Source organism: Elephantulus edwardii, unplaced genomic scaffold, assembly GCF_000299155.1.
Source record: "Elephantulus edwardii isolate Elephantulus edwardi_28Jun2011 unplaced genomic scaffold, EleEdw1.0 scaffold00074, whole genome shotgun sequence".
Classification (NCBI taxonomy): Eukaryota; Metazoa; Chordata; class Mammalia; order Macroscelidea; family Macroscelididae; genus Elephantulus; species Elephantulus edwardii.
The window spans coordinates 15,714,742-15,735,721 of NW_006399824.1; the positions used below are offsets into that span (position 1 = coordinate 15,714,742).

The following is a 20,980-nucleotide window of genomic DNA, read 5'->3' on the forward strand; positions in this document are numbered from 1 at the left end:
AAATAAATAAAACCAAACAAACCGAAACCTGTAATTACCCAGTGACTTCTCAGCCTCAGGACAGGTGGCAGAAGCTCACCAATATAAAATAACAGAGTTGGACTATTTCTAAAAAACAGAGCTGCAACATGCCCATTCTTGACTTTCTTCAGCAGAACTTAAGCTTAGCTTTGCAAATACCATTGCAGGTCTACCTTCCGAGCATAAACAAGATGTCAATGCAAGCGGTTTTGGATTACTTGTATACTAAGCAGTTGTCGCCCAACTTGGACTTGGACCCGCTGGAGTTAATCGCCTTGGCAAACAGACTGTGCCTGCCACACTTGGTTGCACTTGCAGGTAAGCTTCATGCCTCGGGGCCATGCAGTGTCTGCCTGTCACATTTATCAAAGTTATATTTACACAAAAGTAAAATTTCCAAAGATTCAAACAAACAAAAGCCTTTCTTTTCCTTTTTACCCACAATAGGATTGTATTACTCAATATGGACATATGAAATGTATCAATCCAAAACATGTTTCTTAAGTACTTACTTTTGTGGTCAAACCTAGTAGGTGATGGAAATAAAATAATGGACATGAGCACTGAGGGGACACAATGTGAATGCAAATTATACGTGGGCTAGGAAATTGAAATAAAACTATTCTGTCAAAATCACCTATATGATATATGACCAGAGGTATTCTTCAAGGAGAAACCCTAGAACGCAGTGGTTAAACGCAAGACTGCTAAGCCAGACTGTTATTGTTGTTAAGTGCCGTTGAGTCGAACACAACTCATAGCGACCCTATGAACAAAAGGTCTGAACCCTGTTCTCTAACCATCATCGTTTCTCTAATATTCGTAGAGTTTCCAAAGGCATATTGTTTAGGAAGTGGGTGCCAATCTTGCTTCTAAACTGGGATTTAAATCTTTTCTCCACATTTTCCCAGCTGGGTGATTCTATAATTTGTTTAACTAGTCTATGTTTCAGGAGCACTGGTGGCCTAGTGGCAAGAAGCTGACCTATAATCCCTAAGGCATGTGGCTCGAGGCCATCAGCTGCTCCATGGGAGAAGGATGGGCAGTCTTCTCCCATGCAATTAAATGCCTCTGAAAACCTGTGGGAGGGTCAGCTATGAGTTGGTTCAGACCCAATGATTGTTGTTGTTGCGTACCGTTCTGACTCAATGGTATACAACAAAAAACAACAACCGTCTCTGTTTCAGTTTTCTATCTTGAAAGGCTAACAGTATTACTTAACATAGACTTGTTATGAATATTGAAGGAGTTTAAATGGATAAAGTCCTTAGAATGCTGTCTGGCATGTAGAAAGCATTATGTAAGTGGTTTTCTTAAAGCTATTTTAGAAACTGCTCTGACATTGTTAAATTCATTTTTGGGAAAAGGAAAAAAAGGAATCATGGCTAAGCCAAAGACTAGACTTGTTCAGTCAGTAAGCAGGTCTGTAAAGGATATGTGCATTAAAATAACTTTCTCTTTCATTTAAATATTCCATTTCATTCACAGCAGTGTCAGTTAGCAATCTGGGGTTTTGTTGTTACATTTGGTTAGCCATGAGGACAAAGACATTGTCCTGGTTACTGGATTTAGATTGCACAAAAAAGTACCTGTGAATATTAAATCTCAATGAATATTGTTTAATCACTGAATTGATGACATAATTAATGAATGAACAAACCAGCCAACCACATTGATTCTTGACTTCGTTTTAGTGTCTCTACCAAAAAAATGTTTCTCTGGACTCCAGATTTACCTCTCCTACTTCTGCAACTGGGTAGAAAGAATTACTTGAGAATTTGCTTTGTTGTTGTTGTTGTTAAGTGCCATCAAGTTGGAGGAGACTCCTAGCGACCCTATGAATGAAAGTCCTGGACACCTGTATAACTTTTGTCCTTTCTCCAGGTTCGTAAGGTTTCCAGAGGCAAACTGTTACGGAAGTGGATGCCACTCCTGCTTCCAAGCTTGTTTTAATCGAAAACTCCACCAAACACTGTCCACCATGAGTAACCGTTCTCACATTTGACACATCAGTATCACAGTGTTCAGCTTCACAGCAACCACAAGTTACCTCTATACAGCAAGTGGACATACCAGGGTTACACAACCTAGAAGAATGTTTCACCAAAAGCAAGCAAAGGCGGACCTGGGGGCTGCAGATTAGAGTCACCACCTTTGGCTTGGGAGCATGATTTCGATCCACGAGGCCAATTCTCTCTATGCTGTCGTTGTTGTTGTTGCTGTTGTTAAGTGTCGTCAAGTCAGAGGCAACTCATAGCGACCCTATGAATGTAAGACCTGGACACCGGTATAACTTTCGTCCTTTCTAATACTCCAAAAGCTATAGATCTGCATAAATCTGCTACTTTTGTAATACTAGTGCCAAGAAGTCACAGTGGGAAATTTTTTTACTTAAAGCCTGAATTGTAATTCATTTGACTTGCCTCATTAGAACAATTTTTTGTTTCATGTATTTGTTGTTCCCTCTGATTTTTTTTAAGTGTATGAATCAAGGTTGTGGTTAGTCTCTAAATTGTGTCTTTTTCACTTAAATGTAACTATAAAAATATGACTTATTTTACCCATGAAAATTATTTTTAATGAACTAACACTATGGAACCAGATTCATCGTGGAGAGTGTGAAACCAAGCTGCTTGTTGGAGGCAAGGATTCTGAGGCTTTGTCTGACATACTTTGAGCATGTTTCAAGGAGGGAACAATCCGTGGAGAGGGATATCATGCTTAGGAGGGTGGAGGGGCAGTGCAAGAGAAGAAGACCCTCGGTGAGATGGATTGATTCAGTGACTGGGGTGATGAGAGTAGATGTGTCAGAGAAAGTTGGCACAGGCTAGAGCAGGTTTGGGGGCTATTGTATGTACATAGGGTCACTATGAGTCGCAAGCAACTCGACAGCACATAACAACAGTGCAAAAGATATTTTGTGTGTAAACTTCAAAGCTCTGTATATTTTAAATAGTGTTATTAATTGGTATAAATATTGCTAAAAGTATTTAACTTATAGGATCCCTAGATGATTTCCTGAGTTATGTATCAAGTCGTAGGCAATTGATTCATAGTGACCCTATGAACAAAAGACCTGGACACTTGTATAACTTTCATCCTCACTCCAGTTTTATAGGGTTTCCGGAGGCAATCTATTTCAGAAGTGGATGACATTCCTGCTTCCAAGCTTGTTTTAATCAGGGAGCTCCACCAAACACTGTCTACCATGGGTAACCATTATCGCATTTGACACATCAATGTCACAGTGTTCAGCATCACAGCAGCCATGAGTTACCCCTGTATCGTGTTTGATATATTTAGAACATTGTTGTTGTTAAATACCATAGGGTCATTTTTCAATTAATAACAGCTTCATGTGATAGAGTAGAACTGTCTTATGGTATTTTCTAACCTGTAATTTTTTTAAAACCTGTAATTTTTATGAAAGCCTATCTCTAGGTTCCCCCCACCTTGAGCCTCATAGTGTTTAATATCAGTTTCTGGGATAAAAATTCTCTGTAAATTAAAGTGTTAAGTGAATATCGAAGAATGACGTAATGTAGGAGGCCTCATACTTTCAGATTCCAGAAGCTACTACATAGGATGGTAGTTAGAACAATTTGGTCCTGGTACCATAACAGATACACAAGCCAATGGAACAGAATTGAAAATCCAAAAGCAAATCCCTCTTCCTGTGGACAGCTGGACATCAACAAAAGGAGAAGTCCATTCAATGGGAAAGAAATAGTCTTCTTAATAAATGATACAGGCAGAACTGAATATCTATTTGCAGAAAACCAAAACAAGATCCATATCTTACACTATACACAGAAACTAATCTAAATGTAAAATGTAAAACTATGAAATTCATGAAAGAAAACATAGGGAAAATCCTAGGGGCCTACTCTATAATATCAAACATGTAGACTATCAAACATAATTAAAAATGCACAAATGGGACAATAGAACCTAATCGAGACCTCCTATTTACATACATATGCTCCTCAAAGGACTTCACCAAAAGAGTAAAAAGAAAACCACATACATGGGATTAAGTTGTGGCAATAGCATATCTGGGACTATCTGATCTGTTAAGTATATGGAAGACTTCAACAGAAAAGAAAAAAAGGCAACACAATTAAAGAATGAGAAAGTACATGAACAGACATTTCACTGAAGACAGTCATGTGGCTGAGAAAAGAATTGAAAAGGTTTTCATTGCCAACAGCCAGTTGTCACTGTCATCAGCCAATTTTGTTGCTCTTCAGTACCATCAAGGCAGCTTCCACTCCCAGCAACCGTATGTACACAGAGCAAAGCTTTGCCAAATTCCACACCATCCACACAGTCTTAGCTATGCCTAATCCTGCTGTCGTAGTTACTGTGGCAATCCATCTCATTGAGAGCCTTCTTCTCTTTTACTGATCTTCCTCATTTCCAAGCTTGATGTCCTTTTGCAAAGACTGACTGACACCTCCAGTCATTGTTTCTGAGGAGCGGTCTGGCTACACTTCTTCTAGGTTTGTTTGTCCTTTTGGCAATCCACAGCCTATTCAATCCTCTTAACACCACAATTCAAACACATAACATCAGTTAGCTCTTTTGTTTTCCTTGATCACCTTTCATGTGCACTTGAAGTCACCGTAAACAGCATTTGACTCAGGAACTCCAGGAATCAGTGCTTTGACTCTTTGCACCTGGTGCAAAGACAAAACTAATAGCCCACATGACCCACAGCCTTTTCTAACTTGAGACCAGGAGAACTAGATGGTGCCCACAGAGCCCTGCCTGCCATTCTGACAAGGATGCAGTAAAAGACCTCAGTAAGAATAAGGAAAACTTTAGAAGAAAATTGAAATGTAAGTAGTCCAGACTCACTTGTTTGAAAGAGACTGGAAGAAGTCCTAAGACAAAGCCTCTAAAACAAGCTTTTAACTTGAAGCTAAAGACACGCTCAGCCAAATAATAGCTTTATGAAATAAGAAGAATAGCACCCATAAAAGATGTGACCCTTTGAGACCAAAAGGGCATTATTTGCCCAAAACCAATAATGAGAAGAATAGGGAAGGTGAACACATGGAAACTGGGAGCCTAGTGAGGATGTGAAGAGAAGGCTGAAGCTTTGGAGAATTGCATCCAATATCCCAGAACAATTTGTTTATGAATTACTGATTGGAAAACCAAATTGTTATATAAACATTCACCAGATGCACCAATAAAATGTTCAAAAAAACCCATGAAAAAACCACAGTATAAGGGGAGCTCTGGTGGCCTAGTGGCAAGGAGCTACAACTGCAATCCCAGAGGCGTACGGTTCGAATCCACCAGATGCTCTGCTGGGTAAGGAGGGACAATCTCCTCCTGTACCAGTCAGATCAGATTTGACAGTACACTCACACAAAAATAATAAAATAAAAAATTTTTAAAAATTTAAAAAACAACCCTACAGTATATGGCAAAGATAAATAAGATTCGAGGAAGTGAAAAGAGAAACAGAGGGGGAAAGGAAAATAAAGGCTGCAGTTACTTAAAAATAAAGAACCCAATCAATCAACTTCTGTGTAACTTAATTCCAAAAGGCTCTTAATGTCAATGTATCATTGCACCTGAAGAATTTTCCAAATCCACATAGATAGATAGTATATAGACCAGATAGACAGATTAACAAGCATATAGAGCCAAATCAAGAAATAGGTGTTTTCCTGAACAGTAAAAATACACTCACATTAAGGACCTAGAAATTCTGGATCAAGACAGCACCCACACCGGTCAATCTCAGAAGGAGATGACAACTCACATGAAGACAGGAGATAGCTCAGCCTCAGAATTAAAATTCACTTTGGAAACCTTGAATTCAAGTTCCCAAGGAGAAAGAGCTCAAATGGACTTTTGTTACTTTGGCTGAAAGTCTCCCTGATGGATGAATGTTATGTTATCCATCAACTGCTGTTGAGTCGGATGTTTACATTCACTTTTCTAAATAGACTCATTACAGTATTACTCACCTTCTCCACAGCCAAGGATTGTTGAAGGTTGGGTGGGTGTGAGTGGAAAACTGTCAGACAGCAAGGTGCTAGAACGTACTGGGTAGCACTGCCTGATAGAACTTTCCGCAATGATGGACACGTTCTGTGTCTGTGCTAATAGAGTAGCCCCATAAAGCTGTCCAGCACCTGGAATACGGCTAGTCTAACTGAGGAACTGAATCTTTCCTTTTAAATAGCTACACATGGGTCATAGTTAGCATACTAGAGAGTGCAAGTCTAAAAAACAGGGCTATTTTCAGAATAGTGCTATTGTTGTTAAGTACCATCAAGGAGAAACCAATCCATAACTGACCCTCCAGTGGGTTTTTCCATGGAAAGGGATTGCTGATCATTCTCCTGCAAAGCTGCTGGTGGAGTTGAAACCCATAATTTTGCATTTTTATTGTTGTGTACTGTTGAGTCCGAACTGACTTCATAGCTGACCCTCTGGCAAGTGTTCATAGGCAGTTAATCACACAAGAGGAGCTTCTCCTGTGAAGCATCTGGTGGCCTCGAACCACGTGCCTTCAGGATTGCAGTACATCCTCTTTTCACTAGGCCACCAGAGTTCCCTTAAGACTAGAATTTTTAAGTTCCTCTTAGATGGTCCCAAATGAGACCCTCCAAGCAAAAGCGCCTGCCTGACTTGTGGGTCCTGTTTAACAGTGTCCTGCTTCTCTGTTTTCCTCAGAACAGCACGCTGTGCAGGAGCTAACCAAGGCCGCTGTGAGTGGCATGAGCATTGATGGAGAAGTGCTCTCCTATTTGGAACTGGCCCAGGTTTGTAGCAATGTGCTTTTCACCTTTTAAATGTTTCCAGCCAGTTGAATGAAGGCTGATAAAACATTCTTCTGTTGCATCTGTCTAAATAAAGATGTCACCATTGAGTCACAGAGGCCCCCTGTGTACACGGAGGAGATCTGAGAGTTTTACATTTCATGCACCATTCACCCTGCTGGGCTTTGTCTGAAAAAACAACAGGGACCCCACCCCCACACCAGCCCCATTGTCCCCCCAGGAATCAGTTTCACAAGGAGAACCGCTTGGGGCTTGTTAGGGGAAACTTTTCTATCTCTTTCATCTTTGAATTTCTTCATGAATTCTTGGAGGAGCATTGACAAAGGCCAGACAATTTCTAGAAGTCCACAACGGCTTGCAGTGTGCACATATCTCATTGATGCTTTCTTGCATTTTTTCCCCTAAAATCAGTACTTATTCAAATCAATACTGTCATTCTATGATTGCAGTGCACACACCCACCTCCTTTTTCCAAAGGGAATGGAAGCCCATTTTCCTCTTCGGTATTCAATAACCTTCTCCAGGGACAAAGCTAAACCCTGCCTCCCGTAAGAGATGGGATGGCCATTCACACCCTAGCAATTTCACAGGTTGTTTTGAAACCAAGCTAGAGAGTTGTTGCTGTTGTTAGCTGTCCGGTTGGAACCAACCCATAGCTGATCCTCCAGCAGGTTTTTAGAGGCAGTAAATTGCAGGGAAGGAGATTGTCCATCCTTCTTCCGCAGAACAGCTGGTGCATTTGAACTGCATGTAAGTTCAGAAAGGAGCACTGAAGAGTCATAATGCAGGAAGCGTATAGAAGATCCGTTAGCCTCTGACATAGAGAACAGTTTACATTATTGGGGAATTAAGAGCAAATTCTTCAGTCTTCAGGTTATTGGATATTTTTATTTTTCCTTCGTTCCCTGTCCGTGTAGTATTTTAGGAAGTTCTTAGTTAGGTCAGCCATTTCAAACTTGTGTTTCTCAATTAAGGAAGAGGAGGTAGGTTTCAGGAGAGGTCCAACTTGGTGGCAATGAGATTTTGGGGGATTTTTGTCAGTTTTTGAGCATGAGGTCTTTTTCAGTCCAGCTACCTCAGCTGCCACCTCCTTAAGTGTCTGTCTGCCCAGAAAGGAAGCATACGAGTGTTGGAATCCCTCCTACCCTGCCCACACAGCCTGTTCTTATGTAACCAAAAGGACAGGTACAGGACAGTCACATACTCCAGTCTCCTCTTTGGGCTCTTTGGCCTCCACAGCTAAGCTCTGACATGTGACACGTAGTATTCTGTTTCCAAAGCTTCCTTAAACAGAGATGACATTGCTGCTTCCTGCTGTTGGTTGGTGCCTTCCAAAGGCCACATTCACTTATCGCTGAGGACCAGGATGTGGGAGGGAGACGGGGGAGGCGAGGCTCCTGCTCTGATACAGTGATTATTTTGGGTGCACCTATCGAGGGCTAAAGGAGAGGCATGCCATACACTCTACCGGGTGGTACCAGTAGCCATGCCAAAGTGAAAAACATTGTCAAAGCAAAAGGCTTGTACACAATATACAGGCCTTTGCTTTCCTTTTTACGCCTCCAGTGGCTTCCTGTGCCTTTGTAGCCCCTCCTCTTTAGAAAAAGAGTCTGATCCTCTCTCGCTCACTCCTCTGCAGTTCCACAATGCCAACCAGCTGGCCGCCTGGTGTCTGCACCACATCTGCACCAACTACAACAGTGTTTGTTCCAAGTTCCGCAAGGAAATCAAATCTAAATCTTCAGGTGAGAGATGTGCCGCCTCCTTTTAGCACACTGACTGTCTTCAGCGCTGGCTGAAGGGCCCTCATTCTGCGCCCTAGAGAAGAAACAGGAGCTGCAGGGCAGCGCGCTGAGGATGTTGGTAGCTGGTTGTGTATTCAAGTGACATGAGGATTGTCTATTAGAAATACTCTTTGGAGAACTTCATGCTTGGAGTTTGAGGGTGAGCTGGAGTGCAAGGTTCCCGACTTCAAAGCATTTTGTGGTCTTTGGCTCACCCTTTACTCCAGGTTAGGAGAAAACACAGACTCTAGAATCACGAGACTGCAGTTCAGATTCTCCATGGCTAACTACATCACTTTATTTCTTTTTCAATTAGAATTTGAATGAAAGCAAACAAATAATTTGCTTTTTCATTTACTCATTCATGCACATTTACTTCCTCTCCTCACCCCACATTTAGTCCATAATGCATGTCTCCTGTTGAAGATTTTTAATCTTAGTACACATAATATCTGGTCCATTCACTTCACTTCAGATTGGCATTTGCTGAGTAACAAAAGGACAAAAACTGCATCATCTTAAGCAACTGATTCTACCCCTTAAAATGTTAGTATGTCAGTTAGCAAACCGTCCTTTCATAGTTCCTGCCACATCAGAGAGCTGGGAGACCACACTAAGATCATAGTATATTAGAAGCAATAAGCACAGAGCATAGCACGTAGAAGTGATTAATGAGCACTATTCACCCTCATCCATGTCTGTCCTTCCTTAGACAACCAGGAATACTTTGAGCGGCACCGCTGGCCCCCAGTGTGGTACCTGAAGGAAGAAGACCACTACCAGCGTCTGAAAAGGGAGCGTGACAAAGAAGCTATTGCACTAAATAAACATCATTCTCGCCGCAAGTGGTGCTTCTGGAATTCATCGCCAGCAGTCGCCTGAGGAGAAAGAGGGGGGAATAATCCATAATCTGATGCATCACTTTTAAAAGCACTACTGTAAAATTAGTCTTCTTATTAGAGATAAGATATAGTTCAGGTTTCAGGCACTGATCTTCCTCCACTTTTGTGCATTTACCTTTTTTAGGATCAAAGCACAAGCTCACCATCCATGAGCCTGGACAAAAAGGGAAGCTGGTGTTCAATGCATTCCTTAAACTTATGTATATATTGTGTTGGGGGGAGGGAGGAGGCTTAATAAGCTCTAGTCCGTTATTTCCTTTCTTTTTATACAAAGGAGAAAATAATCCAGCTTTCATGTCTCAAATTTCAAATTGGGAGATATTTTTATATGATCTCTTGTATTTTGTTGAAATGAAAATACTGTGTATCACTTTATTTTACAGGCCACAAATTAACCAGGTCGCCCTGGGATTAAAGTTGAAACGTTTTGGCCACATGGCCACTGAGGTTTCATTAGATAATTAGAGAGTTCTCCCTTTGTTGTGACGTTAAGGGCTGGAGTTAAATTCTCCAAACTACGAGTAAGAGAGTGTTTCATCTTTATTCTGCTGAATAACATCAGTATAATTACCAAGTCAACTCCAAGCAATGTGTATTTACAATATTTGCTGTGTAAGTGCTAGTAATTATATGGTTATATGTGCCATGTAAAATATAGTGATATTGAATATCCTGTTGTTTAACACGTCTAGATTCAAGAGAATAAACTTTATAATCATTAGAAGGGCTTATTAAATCCCAGCATTATCCAGGGCAAACTCACTGGTGGACCTGAATACAAAAGATGTAATTAGATTATTGGTGTTTGGATGGTGGTGTTAGGGTTTATGTCTTTCAGTATTCTTTGATCTTGCCGTGCTCTGCATGCAGATTCTCCACTGACTTGAATCGAGATGAACAAGGACCATGGGCTCTGTCTCACCTTCCTGGGGCTTGTTGCATCTCACCACCAGAAACAGGCTTCCTCAGGTCTCTCACCTGCGGCCAACTTCACTTTGTACGACACGTATTTTTAACAATTCCCAGGGAAAATTCACATTGCTGCAGATGTAGACTAAGGCAGGCCCACTCACTCCCGCCAGTGATTGGCAGGGCCTATGAAAGCTCAAAGCTAGAGGCTGGGTGGTCCAGAATCCTTCATTCTCTAACGCAGAAAGGAGTTTCTTCTTGCAAGCCGAGGAAATGGTGCTAATTGTGAGTTAGTTCTGATCCTTTGTCTTTCCCAGTTTTCAGTGTTAAAGTAGAAAGAGTTGAGTAGAGAAGTTTTGAGAGATAGGTCAGCCATTGCTCCTCTGTAGAGTAACATGTTATGAGAGGCGCAAAAAGCATTTAAGGCCGCAGCTCCATGCCTGATGTGGAGTATTGTGTGGCTAGAGCTCATTTTGTGGGTAGCTCAACTTGCTGATGCTAAAAGCTATTGATTTTAGTTTTATTCCTATTTTCCCCCAGCTTTTGAAGGTTGGAAAAGAGACAGTAGAGTCCAAACCCCAATTTGACAACCATATGCATTTAAAAATCTATGTAGATTACAGATGGATTTTTGTTACTAGCTGTAGAAACACATCAGCTGTGAGAATGTAGAAATACCTGGAAATGTATCGCCCTCCCACAATAAAAAGGGAGCAGTAGAGTAGAGATGGCTGTCGGTGTATCTACCTTAACTTTTGGTATATAGAGTTGTAAATCATTAAGGAAAAGGGAAAGAAGACAGGATGACAGGATAAATGTCAAGACTCAGGAAGCATTGTCATATATCCTGTCATAAAGTGGTAGAAGCAGAGTTTTCAATGAGTAGTCATAGCTGAATTTGTAACAACCAAAGCTCCCATTTGATCGTAATCTTGCCAAAACGCAATGGACGTATAAATGAACCTGGGGAATAAGCAATAATCTCCATTAGTGTTGTTATCAGCTGCTGTGACCAAGTGGCTGGTTCATTTGGTTGATGCTGATTATGGCCTTTAACCATGGTGGTTTGTTCTGTGTTTTTTATTTCACAAAAAGCCAATAAAACTGTTTCATTATAAAATGTCTCTAGTTTTGTTTCTTTGATTAAGAATTGCCATCCTGTCATGTATGCAACTTTAATAACTTTGTTATCATTACTAAAGTGTTAGAGGCATAGAGTCATGAGTCTTGGGTGTGTATCTTCAATAATAAAATTGGCTGAGTGGCAAGAAGGTCTGCTGCAATCCCTAAAGCACCATGCTCTGAGGCCACCAGCTGTGCCGCTGGGGAAGGATGGGCAGTCTTCTCCCATGTGATTAACTGCCTCTGAAAACCAATGGAGGGTCAGCTATGGGTCGATCCTGACTCTATGGTACACAACAACAATATAATCACTATCATTTTTTTATTTCAGTATTGCCAACTGCTATTTCAGTGCCATGTTATAAATGAGATATCTGGCTCTTTGCTCTTGGCTAATACAGTTATCACTAGACATGGTGTTGTTTGGTAAAAAATAGAAATGGAAACTCAAATAAATGCATTTATGTAATCTGAGTTTGGACAATCGTGCCAGCAATTACATGAAAGGTCTGAGTCGATGAATTCAAGATGTATCTTTCTTCTAAAGCAAGCCTGGAAAAGCCTCTGGGAAACCTCTAAATAGCTTTTAGACTTGTATGCAATGTAATGTTTACCCAAACTCGGAGGGAGAAAGTCTCCATTGAGATCTCATTGAGTGACTTTGCTGCAGAGCATGTTCTCTGAACTTTATGGGGAGGAGTTAACAGTTATAAGTACAGAAGAAGACAATGACATTTCCTATATTTTCTTAAAATCAGATGGTCCTGATTTCAGACACATTTGACGGGAAGCATATCAGTGGTATCTTACCTATAGATAGTGTTAAATTTCTTCTGGAGCAATGCCTGATGAGAAATTTAACACCCCTATATTGGAATTCTAGGAATCACAAATCCTACTGGTAGAGAGAAAACAAGTATTTTCATTATGGACCCTCAAAAGCCAGAACCTCAATGTTCCTAGGAAGGTTTTTTCACATTTGCTTCTAATGTATGATATATCAGCTGTCAAAATACAGTTCATCATGGTGACATTGGCTAAGTAGAATGAATTATACCAGTCAGAGGGGGAAACAGTATGAATCCTGGGTTTAGAAACATTTGACTGCAGCTTTTCTGATATGTAGGAGGAAACTTTGCTAGTTATATTACCTCAACAATAAATCTATAATCTCTAACTGGATACTAGTAGATAAGTAGCAATAATTCCTCTTTAATATAAATCTACTATTCTTAGGGTGTGTGTGTGTGTGTGTGTGTGTGTGTGTGTGTAAGAGAGAGAGAGAGCGGGAGTGAGTGAGTGTGTGTAAGTGAGCCAGGAGCAGCATAACAAGGAGTAAAAGGACTTAGGTACAAAGTTTTAAACTATAAATAATTAGATAGAAGGAAGAGCAGTTAACCAAACCAGAGACGCTGAATTAAACCCCCTGAGCCATGAAAGTGCTCTCTTTATTCTAAATTATAAGTCATGAGATTACTCCATATATCATGATTTATTTTCAGATGAAAGCATTGCTTTCTTAAATTTCCAATTAGAAGGCAAATAATTTATACAAGACAAAAAGTCTAGAATTGGAAATGAAGGCACTGGTGTAGGAACTGCTGACCTGTAAAAACAATGCTCTGGGAAAGCAGTGTACCTCTCTTAGACTACAACAAAACATTCCACAATGTTCTGACTGAGCCTCTAAATTGACTATTTTAACTTGAGGCATTAAACACATGGTTTTCACAGGGTTCATGTGTAGGTACCTCATCAGTTAGATATTAACAGAGTACAGTCTACAAAATATGGAACCAGTTTAGGAATGGACAGCTCCTGGGTAGAAACCAATCACTCATGCAGTTGTACATCTACAGACATGAAATTGCAATGAACACAATAGGAAGCATGAAGTAGTTCATTCGTTACTCATTCCTCCTGCTCACTGTTGCCGTAGGAGCACATTATCCTATTGACAGAGATTTTCAGTGTAATATAGATTAAATGGGTGATACCCAAATACGGCCTCATGAAAAAGAAGCTGTGGTATAGTCACACAATGGAATATTATGCAGCACTGAAAAACAAAGAACTCATGAAATATTCTACAAAATGGATGATCATGGAGGACATTATGCTGAGTGAAATACAGTATTTTTTGTGACAGATATTTCACTCTTTATAACAAAAAAAAAATTTTCCAAAGAAAAATGCAAACTCCACCATCCAAAGCATGGTGTCCCTCTCCAAGGACTGGTCTCTCCGGGCAACACACCCAAAGTATGTGAGATGGAGCTTCAAAATCTTTGCCTCCAAGGAGCATCGTGTTTCACCCTCCTCAGGACAAACAAGTTTGTTCTTTTAGCAATCCAAGGTATGTTCAAGACTCTTCTCCAGCACAAAGGCATCTACGATTCTTTTATCACCCATGGTCATTATTCAGCTCTCTGATGGATAAGAAGTAATTGTGAAGACCATGGCCTGCATCAGGTGCACCTTGGTCTCTAAAATGACATCCCTGCTCTTCAGTACTGTGAAGAGGTCCTGACAAGAAATTTTCCCAACTTTTCTTAAAACCGTTTAGAGAGGAAAATAGATAATGATTAAAGGTTAACACTAATATTCCAGTGCTGCCTTACATTTCTGATATAAGTAGCATTAATAATTGAGTTAATACTTGAGAATATGATAGGCCAGGTATCAGAGCAGATGAGCCTCTTACTGAAAACTCAGGGACTGACTCTATTGCTGGAAAAGAGTTGTAATGCCAACACAAAGGCAGGTAGTTCATATCCGGTAGCTATTGTTCCAAGAGAGAAAAATGGACAATCTCCATTCATGATATTTATAGCCTCTGAAAACTGCTGGAGGATCACCTTTGAGTCCATTCCAACTCAATGGCACAAAGCAAGAAACTGCTGCAATCCCAAAGGTATGTGGTTTGAATCCACCAGCTGCTCCTCCAGATGAGTCTCCTTCCACATGATTTACTGCCTCTGAAAACCCACTGGAGGGTCAACTATGAGTCAGTTCTGACTCTGGCACACAACACCAACAAATGGCCTTGATCTTAGCCTCTTAGCAGCTAAGGTCTTTCATTAACTTATCTCATAAACTGTCATAAGCCTCTCTGTAATGGGATCTTCTCTGACTTTACCATTCAATAAGATGGATGTCTTCAGCTAACTCATGAAACACTTTTTCCATTCTAAAGTTTTTCAGCCCAGGTATTCTCTCTCTAATGCTGTCATCTGCTGCTCTAGTGTATAAGGTCTTCACTCGTTAGTTCTTTCTTTTCACTCCTGGTCATTTTCCTTCTCTTGGATGTATTGCTAACACTTGCATCAGCTTTACACTTTTGAGACACCACTACAAAGGTAAATAGGAGGAAAATCTAAGTCAAATACAAAATTTAAGCCAAATGCATTTAACAAAGTGGTTTACACAAGTGATCAACTTAAAAAGGCATACATCATCATTCTTTAAGCCACCCAACCACTGGAGCCATTTAGTATTTTCATGAGTGACACAAAGTAGGATACAGATATTCATTGCTATGAATCCTTTAACTCAAAATTGTAATGTAAATAGCCTTTATGGCTGTCTGTTCTTAAGTTCAAGTTGTCCTATATCAGACACTCTTAACCTGGGCACTCCATGTACTGGTAAAATTACAAATGTCATGTGTTATAACCAAGGTAAGAAACCCAAGAGAAGACATCACATGTTATGCAACAGCAATGTGGTATTTGCTTTCCAGTCTCTTAAACAACATGCCAAGCTTTCTGCTTAGTGTGTTCATGAGAGTGATTAAAGAATTAGAAAACAACAGTTGTGTGGGAAAGTGAAAGGGGGGAAAAGAAAAAGGATGGAGGAAAAGGCTAAAATAAGAATTGAATCATTTCCAATAGATCATTCATCCTCCCAGGGTGAGGTCTGTTATATAGAGGGATTGGACCCTACCTGTGCCGAACTTGGCTGAACTTTTTATGTGCTTATAACCCCTTTCTCTTTTTTCACCCCCTTAATAATTTTTTCTTATTTTTCTTGAAAATTGTAGAGTTTAACTAACCATGCTTTTTAACACTTAATTTTCATCCTCAGTCCTCAAAGCTCTCCCTTGTTCATTTTCTCTAACTTCCATAACACTTACACCCATTCCTCCCTCTTATAGAATCAAACACTATAATAAGCTTCCATATATGTTTGGGAGTCCATGAATGTCCTTGTAATGCATACTGTGTTGCTTCATATATGCACATTACACAAAGAAGGCTCATTCTGTTACTGTCTTTTCTGACTCAGCATTGTTTTAGAAGCTTAGCCATGTTGCATGGCCACTCAGTCCTATGTTTCCTGTGACTGCATCACACCCCAGAGAACATTCTTGTCATCCTACACTCCCTTTCCACTTATGACAGAGCCACAAGCCAATGCTCACTCTGGCATCTCAGTCAACTTCTCTGCCCATGTCCTAATGTCACAATCTAAAAACAATCATGGTCCATGTGTGAAAACATCAACATCACTAATGAAAATCTTAACCTACTCCCAACAAAAGTTTAAAAAACAAACAAAAAATACCCCTGCCACTTATGAAGATTTAGGACACTTTTTTTAATAAAGGTTCTTGGATAATGGAATTAGTAAATACTGCCTCGCTTTGGCAGTTTGTGTCGTCTGACTCTCCAGAAAAGCAATAGTGTAAGACAGCACCTCATGATCTCTGTAGGATTCTTGGTCCCTGCCTTTTAAAAGCTCCCTGATGAGTTTGCACACATGCACTAAAAGTTGCCTTCCAATTTTGTTATTTCACATCTGGAGTTTAAAGAAAAAGTAACCTGCCAGCACAAATTTTGTGAATTTTCCAATCTGTATCAGAAGTTCTAGATAAATTCTTTCTAGGACCTAAAACTTCTCATTTACCTTGTTTTCATGCTTAGGTGTTCAATTATAATGCATTCCCTGACGTATTAGCTGAACTGTGTTTGAGACACTGTGACTTGTCTCAGTTCTTCGCATTGGGTTCTTGGACCTCCCTTGGATCCCCTGATGCCTATTCACTTGCTATACCTAAGAGGTTTTGTTCTAAATAAGTAGTTACAATGAATGGCCAAATGCTTAAAATGTTCAACTCTTAGAGAAATCTCTTAAAAGATCAATGTATAGATCTCTCCATCAAATGCTGTAGTGCTGATTTCATATTGCTTCTACTTTCATGATAGGATGGTAAGGACTTCTGTTGTGAGAGAAGATGAGTAATCTCATATTCTCTGTGCAGTTTACAGCCTCTGAAAACCTCCTGGAGGAACAGCTATGAGTTGGTTCCAATTTGATGGCAATGAGCTGGCGGGTTTTTAGTTGAAGACTTGCACACATTTGATGCACTTTTGGTATCTTTCATTCTCTTTTGATTGTTCTCAGGACTGATTTCACCATACCTATCTTAGAAAGATGGATTGTCTACCAAGAACTTGACATAGGAACCATGATAATGTCTTAATAACTATTTGTTAATAATGTGTTATAACCTAGCACAATATAGTACTTTACATCTCGCATCTCATTTCAATTTCTCCCAACATGACCTTACAGGGAAAGTTACGGTTTCTTGAGAAGCAGACTCTGAGATGAGGACTGATTGGAGAGTGGCTTATTTAGGACACACTTTTAGGGGAGTGCAATGAGAGATGCACAGAGCAGTACAGGAAAGGGAAAGGAACGACAGACAGCCAGTGTCAGGCAGTTCCACTCAGCATGATTAAAAACAGTGTTCTGGAATATAAACTCCATCTCAGTTTTGGCTTCTGCGTCCCTGCATCAGTGGTTAAAGGCTAAGGGTTCAGGACAGGAAAGGCGAAGGATTTAAATAGAAAATCCCATTATTTTTTATTCCCTGCAATTTGGAGGTTTAAATAATTGGCTCTGGCAGAATACAGGGAATCTTCAAACAAAAATAATATATGTGGGCATGTAAAAGCAAACAAAAGAACAGAGAAAGAGGGCAAGAGCACCCAGAAAAGTGAAAATTATCCAAAAGCACTTAGGAGGATGGATTGATCTCCTGCTAACCACTGTCCTGAAATTCTGAAAAATAGCTGACTCAAACTATTTGGTAAGTAAGGCAAATAATGAAAGTTTTGTGTGCTGCTAACTCAATATGGTTGGGAAAAAATTGCATACATTTTGACTTCAAGGCAATAATGAAAGTTCTGAAGTCCATCTGAAGTACATCAAAACATACATCTACATGTTGCAGAACTTCAAACAAAACCCAGGGGTGTGGGAATACATGAACAACACACATAGTCTTATTTGAAAGACTGTCAACTGTATAAAAGAAATTTGACAATGATTTATGTGAATCTAAACAAATTTCTGCCACAGCATGTTGTAGCAATTTCTGAAAAAAGTCTCACTCACTCACTCACTCATTCACTCACTGTCGTTGAGTCAGAACCAGATCATAGCTGATCCTTCATTGGGTTTCCAAGGCTATGAATCACACAGGAGGAGATTGCCCGTCTCTCTCTACTTCAGATCTGTTGGTGGATTCGAACTTCCAGAGGAGTGCAGCCTTTGCCTTAGCAGTGCAGTGTCCCTGTAAAGACCTAGGACACCATTCTGGTTCTCCTTCGACATCACCACTACACCCCTGCTCGCACACAAAATCACTTTGGGAGAAACTAATCAGACTAAAGATTTGAGATGAACTTTTAAAAAAATGTATGTGTATATATTATTTCCATGAAGTTCATGGGCTAATTGTTATTGATCATATCACACAAGCAAAATGGGTTGCTCAGACAATGACTACAGAAATCTAGCTTTGACTCCTAGTTTTAATTAAGGCACCTTTCCTCACACTGCTCAGAAGCTAGGCAACCCCATTGTTATGGCTGTGGGACAGCATCTCCCTTTGGGTCATTTTTCTTGGATGTTTTCCTAGATTTATTCTGGATCCTCCCCTTCCCACACCCCCCCCCCAGTTTTGTTTGAATAGCCCTGTAAGGGGAATTGAATAATTTTATCATTCCATAAATCTTGAAACCTTTAGGAGAAGAATCACTCTCTTCCATTCATTGTCACGGAGTCAAAACTGACTCGTAACTGACCTAGTGAATTTCTGAGGCTCTGAATTGATGAGAGGGACATGATCTTTGGGATAGCAGCACAACTCCCTATGGACTAGCCCATCAGACCTGGAATATCTTTTTCTTTTCATATATTTAATCACTTCTGAGTGATGGCTACATTGGTAATTGGAATGAGTGGCTTCTCTACGTGTGATGATAACATTTGATAAAATTAGCTCTTTCTAAAAATGTCATTCATCTCTCAGTTTCAATGAGATATTCTTCTCAAGTACAAATTTCTTAAAGCAGAACTGATTGTATTCAGCGTCAATTAGGACATATCTCTCCTGCCTTAAAAATACTTATGCGAACAAAGACCTCAGATAGCAACCGTGAAAATATGCTTTCATTGGGAATGTCTCAATGTCATGACCCAGAATCCATGCAGTGTGTCAGGGCCTCTCCAGCTGAAGATAGTTCTAGATTTTATTCCTCTGAAAAATGGACCTTCAATATGGACTATATCTTCCATGATTTACATCTTATCATCAAAAAGAGAAAAATCCTCTCCACTAGGCCAATAAACAACATCAGAATATAGAGAGAGAAAAGATTGAAGTTGTCAACAATTTTGTCTTACTTGGACCACACCCTTGGTACCAGCAGTCAAGAGATCAAAAGACAAGTTGCACTGGAAATCTGTTGTCAAGGACCTCTTCAAGGTGCTAAGGAGCAGTGATGTCCATTTAAAGGCTAAAGTATATCAGATTCAAATTATAGGTTTTTTTAAATTGTTATATATTAGAAAGCTGGGCAACAAATATGAATGGCAGAAGAGGAGTCAATTCCATTAAGTTTTGAATTTGAAAAAGGATACCGAATGAGCTGCCAAAAAACATATAAGTCTGGGAGAAAGTTCAGCCAAGCTGTTCCTTAGAAGCATGGAGAGTGAAACTTCATCTTATGTACTTTTAAGTACAGTTTTCATTATAGCCAATAAGATGAATTGACCCAGTGACTGTAACAATGAGCTCAAATATGTCAGAAATAGTGAGGCCAGGATAGAATAGGGCAAGATTCAGATACATTGTTCATAGGGCCACTATGAGTAGGAGTCACCTTGATGACACCTAACAACACAACAATTAACAACTCATTCCCAGAAAAATCTGATAACAGAATCTCTTTGGTCTTCAAGTCTAGATGCTATGCTTGTCACTTATCCTATCACATTGTCTCCCTTACTACAAGTCTGACCTCTGTTTCTAGGCTCATCACTGTAGAACTTCCATTTGATCAACATCTTATGATATAGGCATATGTATATTATGCACATGAAGAGCTAGGTGTTTTGTGATGGTACTGTGGTGGGAAAGTGAAGCTTTCAAATCCAATTGAAGTTCATACTGATTGCCTTGAACCTCAAAACTCTGTGATAACAGAACAGACTTCCTTTTTTTTCCAGAACAGACTTTCTTATTCAGTATATTTTTCAGGCAATAGCTCCATTATTACATCCAGTTCTAGAGCTATAGTAAGGAGCTATGCTGCCAACCAGGCGGCATTTTGTTCAAATCCATCAGCTGTTCCCTGGGAGAAAAATGAGTAATCTATAGCCTCTGAAAACCCCACTTGAAGGTCAACAATGGGTTAATTCCCACTTGAAAGTACACAACAACAACAACAACAACACTGGTAAGAGGCTGCTACGCTGCAATTCCAAAGGTACATAGTTCAAATTCACCAGCTGCTCTGTGGGAGAAAGATGGACAGTTTCCTCCCCTGTAATTTATTGCCTTTGAGAACCCACTGGAAGGTCAGCTCTGACTTGAAGGCACACAACAGCAAAAACTTATAATAAAATTAGTCTATGCTCTAAGTCTTTGGACTCACAAAAGGTCTAGTATCATGTTGGGTACATCTAAGTAATCAGATGACAAATGAACATATCAAAATTAATATATTAGACCTAGTATGAAAATGGGCTTCATATCATCCGCCAACTCCAATCAGTACCCTTGCTTAAGTTATTCATGATTGAGGCACAGTTCAGGCTCAGAGGCAAAATGTTTTGAGTGAGCTTAACAATGTTTCCCAGAAAATATAGCTCTAGGAGAAAAGACTAGTAACATGATTGTCATGGTGATATTCATTTCACAAATACATGCCTAATAAATGTCACACACATTTGTGAATGCCAAGGTCTTTATTATCTATGGAACTGTTTTATACTGAGAGACATGCAGTGAAAACCAACAAACAAATGTGTTTTATGAAATGCTACAAAGAAAAAAACCAATAAGAAGATGATAGAGGTGAGCTCTGGTGGCCTAGTGGCAAGACGCTGCACTGCAATCCCAGAGGCGTGTGGTTCAAAT

The 20,980-nt window shown here is 39.8% G+C and overlaps 1 protein-coding gene across 1 annotated transcript in view; it reads left to right on the forward strand.

The window, feature by feature from the left end:
• The window catches only part of RHOBTB1 (Rho-related BTB domain containing 1), an 84,127-nt gene extending 73,944 nt beyond the window's left edge, over positions 1-10,183 (forward strand). The window contains exons 8-11 of the mRNA XM_006889031.1: positions 189-339; positions 6,721-6,809; positions 8,467-8,572; positions 9,324-10,183. Coding sequence (XP_006889093.1) covers positions 189-339; positions 6,721-6,809; positions 8,467-8,572; positions 9,324-9,493 — 516 coding nt within the window. The 3' untranslated portion in view covers positions 9,494-10,183. The remainder of the gene's footprint in view (positions 1-188; positions 340-6,720; positions 6,810-8,466; positions 8,573-9,323) is intronic.
• Positions 10,184-20,980: the final 10,797 nt, after the last annotated feature.